The following is an 8,389-nucleotide window of genomic DNA, read 5'->3' on the forward strand; positions in this document are numbered from 1 at the left end:
CACAATATTGCAACCAAATTGGACTCTTACAAAGACACAAAATATGACCATCAAAAGAAAAATACCCCTTTTGTTGGGCAAATGACAAACAAAGGAACATACATAACACATAGATGACCAACTAAACTCTAATCATTTTCCAAAGAGGAGATTGTAGCAGGATCCCTTGCACTTGACCTTGGAGGATCCGTCAAATCTCCACTGTCAGATTCACAAACTATATGGCCCTCCACGTGCGCCAAGTGGAAATCAATATTGTCCAAATAAAATATCTAATTTGTGAGCATCCTTTTGATGTCTTCCAGGGTGTTGAAGACATTATATTGCTCCACTTGCTTCTCCTTCCGGACAAGACCCAACAAAGTTTTCATTTTCTAGTGTAAAGCTACTAAATTCAAGTATTATTTCTTCCTGTCCTTGGTGTGCCCATGGTCAGGAACCCATGTCAACATGTCCTCCAAGATTTCTGAATTAGAATGGGTTTGTCACTCAACCCTTAATTGAGTCTCTAATTTACAAATTTCTTTCCCTATCTCTGGCAGAACATCATTGAAATAGGTTGTAACCGAAACATGGGTGAAGAGTCTCACTCCTCTTTGCCCTTCCAGAGTGCTACCACTCCCCCCCCCCACCCCTCCACTTCTACAATGCATTATTTGTCTCAGAGGCATAGTTGGGCCACAGGGAGCACACCTGGAACACCCACAGAAAACTCCTCTACCTGCAAAGAAGAAAGAGAAAAAACTAGATTCACCCATTGCATGACTAAGACTTGAACCAACTAAATCATCCTCGCTGCTCAAAAGACAAGCCTCAAACTCATGAGAGGTACTTGTGAAGACAACATAGGTCACAACACCCTCAACACAAGACCCACTCCCTCACACCATGAAACGATAGCACAGACTCAAGTAAAACACAAGATCCTAATCGCTTTAGATGGACTGTCATACACAACATCTAACCCCCAAGAGACCAACAGACCAATTTGTGAAAGTTAGACAACGACACCCCAAATTTTTATTCAAGACAATAAACTCTTTCTCAAACAAAAGTAGAACTAGGAGGCCTTGAAGCCAACTCCACATGCAAACTACCAATTCCCCCTGTCCCTTTTCTACAAACTGAAACTGGAATTCAAAACGTAGATGCACTAACCCTAGCAACTCAAACCTAGACAATAAGCTATTCAAAAATAAAATAGTTAAACAATAAAGAAAATTGACTTGAACTTTCATGTTATGATAAGCAAATGACATCCTCACAAAAGCACCAAGAAACCAAGAACCCGACGACCATACACATACCCATTCACCATAAAAACTCTTTCGCATAATCATATTCTCACATAGACCAGAACCTCACGTCCCACGACCTCAAATACAAGGTCACACCAAAACCCAAAGCATCCCACTAGAGAAAAAGACATGCAATGGGAGGCCAAGGACCATCACTCACTTCCATCTCAAACAATTGTAGACATATTCCATATCCTTCATGAGACTAGAGATAAATAACAAATTCCAACTATAGGTTTCCATGCATATCACATTTGGGTGGTAGTGGGAACTGCCTGTCGTCGTTCCATCCTCATTAACGTCCCCATCAAAGATGTTTTATCTTATATGATAATCTTATATGATAAGATAAAAATATATGAGAAGATTAAATACCTTACCTATCATAAATCAATTCAAATGGAAGTATTAGACCATTGTTTGGCAAACAATTGTAATGGTATCTCTAATAAAATTTCATATCCAGTTTTAGGCAGTTTTGCATGTATTGCTTTCTTGAAAAAGCAATATATTTATCTTCTCAACTTTTGTATAAAAATTTGTAGCTGCTTATATCATTTATCATTGGTTTATATTATATTGATAATATAGTATTAGTAATTTTTTTCCGTTATTAGATTATTTGGTTTATATTTAAATATACCATGTTTGAATTGAAAAATTAATATATTTACTCTAACAAATTTTAACGTATCCATGGATATATTATTATATCAGTCTTAATATTAAAATAATTTATGGACTATCAAATGGAATCTACATATCACTTGGAATACTGTTGGAAAATGTGTATCTCCCTATTAATATTAAAATATTTTATAGACAATCAAATAGAATTTACATATTTTATATGTATACTTGTCATGCTAGTCAATATTCTAGAGCTAAATATACCATGTTTGAATTGAAAAATTAATATATTTACCCTGACCAATTTTAACATATGCATGGATATATGATTATATCCATCTTAATATTAAAATAATTTATAAACTATCAAATGGAATGTACATATCACTAGGGATACGGTTGGAAAATGTGTATCTCCCTATTAATATTAAAATATTTTATAAACAATCAACCAGAATTTACATATTTTATATGTATAGCCCTCATTCTAGTAACATATCCATGGATATATGATCATATCCATCTTAATATTAAAATAATTTATAGACTACCAAATGGAATTTACATATCACTATGTGTATCTCCTTATTAATATTAAAATATTTTATAGACAATCAACTAGGATTTACATATTTTATAATAATTTATAGACTACCAAATGGAATGTGCATATCACTATGTGTATCTCCCTATTAATATTAAAATATTTTATGGACAATCAACTAGGATTTACATATTTTATAACACTCATTCTAGTCAATATTCTATAGCCGCTGCCATAGGATTCAGAGACAACATAAAGAGATTTCGTAGACAACACGTTTGTGGTAGAAGACATGAATGAGTGGACTGCATGATTGTGAGGACTTTCGTCATATGAACGTGTCTAGAAAATGTTATTATTTAATTGTGTTCAAAGTTTAATCGAATTGATTCACTAAATGTTGACGATTTTATTTTTTTTATTTTTTTCTCAAAAAGAAAAAAGAAAAAGCATGATGTATTATATAAGATATATAATTAACAGATACATTTTATAGATAGATCTTCATAGGGGTTATTTTAGTCGATTTTGGATTTTCAAAAATTGACCATTCCATTGAGCTGACACAAGTAGCTATCAAAAAAGTATGATAATCAGATACATTGCTAAAAAATGAGCATAAAGATCTCTTCAAAGAGAGAAACAGTGTTTAGAAACTTGTTCAAGAGATTCCAAATTTTCTTAAGCCATAATCAAAGCTGGATGGAAGAAAATACCAAAATACTAAAGGCAGATGCAAAACTAAAAACAAAAAGATTTGAAATTAAGAGCCTGGCAAGGAAAAGTCCTGGATAGAGAAAATTTCCTTGCCAAATTTTACCTTCATATACCATATACCTTGTTCCAAAAGGAGACCTTCCTTTGATAAGATATCTGCTTGCTGATTCTGTGATCTGAAAATGTGCTGGATGGAGCATCCTTCCAATTTCCTCCAAAGGAACCTGATTCTGTCCAACCAACCTGTAAGGTGAGGGCTGCTGATGTGGCTCTTTCCTGCTACAAAATCAACCATGACTTTTGAATCTCCAAAAATTGACACAAACTGAATGTTAAAGAAAAGGCAAATGGATAAAAGGCCTGCAAGGGCCATCGCCTCGGCTTTACTATTCGTGCCCTTTCCTCCATTCCAGGCAATGAGATATTGATCATTTTCATTCATGATAATGTGAATGCCACAACCACATGAGCCATTTTGAGCAGCACCATCGAAATACGCTCTTGGAAGCATTGAGTGATTTTGTGCTTGCTCCTTCTGATTACACTTTTTTTGCTTTTGTGGTTTTTTTGGTAAAGAGTCATAAAGAGCAATAATGTTTTGAAGAGTTCCCATAAAAGGCTCTTTACTATCATTAAAGATAATTTTGTTTCTCCATTTCCAAATACACCATAGAGTAATGATAATAAGAGGCCTCCAGGATTCCTTTTGCCCATTCCACCATAGGAAAGCTTCTTTAGTAGAAACATGAGAGATATGAGGAAATTTATATAACTTTGCCAGATCTTTCCATATTTGTTGAGTTATACGGCAATTGAAGAACATGTGGAAATTGCTTTCCTCATCGGACTTACATATTAAACAGAGACCCGGGCCATGCCAACTCCTCTTTTTCAGATTCTCCCATGTTAGATTTTTATTGTGGAATACGAGCCAGGAGAATAGAATCGCCTTGGAAGGACATCCCGATTTCCAAAAGGCTAGTGGGAAAATCGGCCTTGGTGGATCATTCTTTAACCCAATCAGATTATGATATATGTCCTTAACACAAATCAGGGAGATTCCTTTTAAATCCTTCCAAATAAGAACATCAGCATCCCGCATACGGTATATGCCACAGTTCCTCAAAGAAGTTCTGAGATTTCTCCATTGCCGAGCTAAGAGATCCGACATCCCCATACTGTCCGCCTCTTTCCAAAGAGGGAAAGGACCCTGCCATTCAGCTATCAGCTTGTCCCAAGTGAAAATTCCTTTTCTATGGAAAAAATTTAGGAGAGATTCTGGCGGGATGATTTCCTCCTGTCCACCCAGGAAAGAATCAACTCCAATGAGAATCCGGCTACCAGATTGAAAACTCCAAGTTAAGTTGCTTAAAAAATACTTTTCAACCTTATGAAAACTCAGCCATATTGCTAACCCATAACTAGATCCGATCCTTCCCAGTCTGTACCAATAAGATATATCTTTGCTTGCCATGTATTTCTTTTTTATTGTGTTGCTCCAGGGGCCTTCTCCATAAATCCCTCTCCACAGTGATTTGCATAGTAGCACCTTACCAAAACTTCGCAGGTCCAACAGGCCCCATCCACCTAACTTCTTCGGCCATGAAATATCAGACAATTTAGATAAATGAAATTTCCTTTTTTCTGATTGGCTGCCCCATATGAAGTTAGCAGTTAACTTGTTCATCTTCTTTATAATGCTTGCAGGTAGAAAGAATAAATGGGCCCAAAAAATAGCTAGTTGTGTTAGAACTGACTGAGATAAAACAACCCTTCCAGCCATTGATAGGCATTTAAATTCCCATAACGATATCCTTTTGTAGTACCTATCTATTAGCCATTGCCAGTCCGATTTTGAGTAACCCTTTGCTTTTAACTGGAATCCTAAATATTTTATTCCATGCTTTATGGAGCATGCCTCTATTCCAAAGAGAGAAGATAACCATTCTACTAAATCCATGCTGACATCATTATGGAGAAAAAATGACTTGTGTTCATTAATTTGCATTCCTGTGGCCTTTTGAAAACGTCTTAAGATGTCATATAAGCATGTCCAGGTGAGTCTGCATAACATTGCAAAAATGAGTATATCATCCACGAAAAGGTTGTGTGAGATATAATTGCTTCTACAGATCCTCAGAGGCTGGCACCTTTTATCACTAACTGCCCTGTTTATGTGGAGACTAAGAGTATTCATTGCCAATATAAACAATAGAGGGGAAAGTGGGCATCCTTGACGCAGTCCCCTTTCAGCTGGAAAATAAGAGGATGGGATCCCATTTATAATGACTGCATAGTTCACCTTCTCAACACATGCCATGATCCACTCTATTATTTTTGCATTCAGACCAATCTTTGCAAGTAAGCATCTGATGAAGCCCCAATCCAGGCAATCGTATGCCTTTCGGAGATCAATTTTGAGGATAACTGCTTCACTTTTTTTAGACTGCATGGAAAATAAGCTTTCTTGTGTGTTTGCAACAGCGTCCAAGATATTTCTTCCTTTTAAAAATCCATGTTGATCCTTTGTTAGAAAATTTGATAAAGTTACCTTGATTCTTTCAGCAATAATTTTCGAGATGATTTTGAAAGAAATGTTACAGAGGGATATCGGCCTGAAATCTTGAAAAGATTCTGCTTCCCCTTTTTTTGGGATGAGGGCAATTAGAGTTGAGGAGATATTCTGGTGAATGCTTCCTGATATTCTGGTACCTTCTACCATCCTTAGCAAATCGTGTTTTATGAGATCAAAAAAGTGGATGAAGAACTCAATCGTCCAACCATCTAGGCCTGGAGATTTATCCCTCTTGAAAGATTTCATTGTTTCTAATAGTTCTTCCTCCGTGATTGGCTGAAAGAGATGCTCATTTTTTTCATCATCAAACATTTTTGGAAATAAGTCGATGCCCCATAAGATGTCCTGAATTCTGCAATCCTCTGATCTCTTATAATGATTTTGAAAGTATTTCACAGCCTCATCTGAAATGTCTTGTTGAGAGTATAGATAACCCCCTTTGCCATCACTGATCTTCCAAATTGATTTTTTTTCATGTCTTGAGCTTGCAAACCTATGGAAGAATTTTGTATTCCTGTCCCCTTCCTCTAACTAGATAGACCTGCTCTTTAGTCTCCAAAAAGCTTCTTCCTGCTACATGATTTTTTGTTTTTGTCTTTTAAGCCCACTTATGCGGCATCTTATATTGAAAGAAAGTGAATGTGTAGCCATTTCTTCAGAAGAGCTGTTCAGCTCCCTTTGAATCTCCGTAAGGTTTATTCTATTTTGAATCCTTTTTTTGATCTACCATTCTTTGACAACCTTTTGCATATGAGAAATTTTTTCCCTGAAGGTAAAAAACGGGGGTCTATTACCAGTTGCAGACAGCTCTTTCCAAGTTCTTTTCACAACATCATTGAAATCTGATTCTTCTAGCCAAGACCTATTAAATTTGAAAGAGTACCCCCTTCTAAATGCCTTTTCTCTCCAGCTTAATAGAATCGGCCTATGGTCTGAGATAAACACATTTCCAATTGTTGAGAATGGCATGCCCAATTTATCTATTATGCTGACATGTAGAATGAACCTGTCAAGTCTTTTTGCTATATATGCCCCATCAATCCTTCCATTGTCCCATGTTGGGAGCATTTTGGAAGGTCTTATGTCAACAAGATTCTTGTGTAATAATTCAAATCTTATACGGTCTGCTAGAGGGTCTTTCTTCCTGCTGATTCCCCAAGATTCATCAGCATTTAAAGTAGCATTTAGATCTCCTGCAATCATTAGAAACTCAATTTCTAAAATTTCTGATGCAAAAAGTTTTTCCCAAAATGGTATTCTATTTTTGTAAGGATCATAAATGTTTAGAATGTTGATTGGGCATCCTTTCCCTCTAATTGATGCCGATATAAGAATGCCCGCAAAACATCTGTACGCTTTTGCTTTGATCCAATCAGGATTCCATAAGACCACCAGGCCCCCAGAAAGGCCATTTGCATTCAAAGCAGACATATGCCAAGAGGGGAACATTTTCTTGAAATAGGAGATAGATACATGAGAGTTATGCATGGTTTCTTGGATTAAAATTATTTTTGGCTGTTCTGAATAGAAAAGATTCTTTAGTTCCAAAAAATTTCGGCCTGCCCCCAGACCCCTTACGTTCATGGATATGATGAAAGTCATTTAGGTGTCTTTTCGGCCATGCTTGCTCTAAGAGGCCCTTCTTGTGACATATCAATTATGGGTACATCAACGAGGGAAAGATTCCAGACTGCTCTGCCAGCTACATCCTCTCTTCCCCTGAAATGTCTACTTCCCCTGTTGTTTTTCCTTCTCACTGTAATGTTTTTTGCAGAATTCGGACTTATATGAGGAGAGGATGGCTTTCCAGGCTTATGTATAGTTAAGGGTTCAAATTCAAGCGATTTTTTACTTAAGAGATAGTCCAGATCATTGCCAATTGAATTTGATGGGGATGAAGCAGGGGAATTTAGCGGTGTTGGCGAAACCATAGGTTCCTTTCCTTTTTCAGATAGGTATCTTTCCCTTCTTGGAGATGAGGAGGAAGAAGGAATAAAGGTGATATGAGGGTCCAGGTTTGCAACTTTGCAAGGCTGAGGAACTGGACAGGGGGAGGGGACTTCTTTATCAATAGCGGGTTCCTGGGGAGGCATGGAAGGGAGATAGTCAGCCATTTTATCATATGGGGTTTCTGACTTTTCTGCAATTTCCTGTATGATGCTCTGACTCTGAGGGCATATAGACGGAGAAATTATATGAAGGCTTTCTTCTGGATTAATAGTTCCTTACAGATCACTATATTCCGATGAAGATAAACTTATTGAAGGGGATGGAATCTCTTTCTTATGATTATTTAATGCAAAAATGGATTTTCCCTGATGAAGATTATTCAAAAGAATAGGGTGTCCAAGGCAATTTTTGATTAGGTGCCGTGTCCTATGGCATACTGAGCATCTAAATGGGACTCCCCAGAAGTCTAGTCTCTGCTTAATTTTTAAGTCCCTACAAGATATCTCTATATTGTGAGGAAATCCGCCTCTGTAGGATTTTTCTATGAGTACCCAGGCTACATGTTTTTCCTTTTCCCCTAAGCATCTAGGATCGACATAAACACATTTACCTATTGCATTTCCTATTTCTGTTAAGGTCTCCTTCGACCACAGCTCCAGTGGTAGGCCAGGAAGT

At 36.8% G+C, this 8,389-nt stretch overlaps 1 protein-coding gene across 1 annotated transcript; it reads right to left on the reverse strand.

Annotated features, from left to right (window-relative positions):
* Positions 1-6,487: 6,487 nt before the first annotated feature.
* On the reverse strand, positions 6,488-7,195 carry LOC149190473 (uncharacterized). The gene has a single exon (XM_089410524.1). The coding sequence runs from the start codon at positions 7,193-7,195 to the stop codon at positions 6,488-6,490; it is 708 nt and encodes a 235-aa protein (XP_089266650.1).
* Positions 7,196-8,389: the final 1,194 nt, after the last annotated feature.

Source organism: Pinus tabuliformis, chromosome 3_1, assembly GCF_031772625.1.
Source record: "Pinus tabuliformis cultivar Carrire ecotype Pingquan chromosome 3_1, CPIR1, whole genome shotgun sequence".
Taxonomy (NCBI): Eukaryota; Viridiplantae; Streptophyta; class Pinopsida; order Pinales; family Pinaceae; genus Pinus; species Pinus tabuliformis.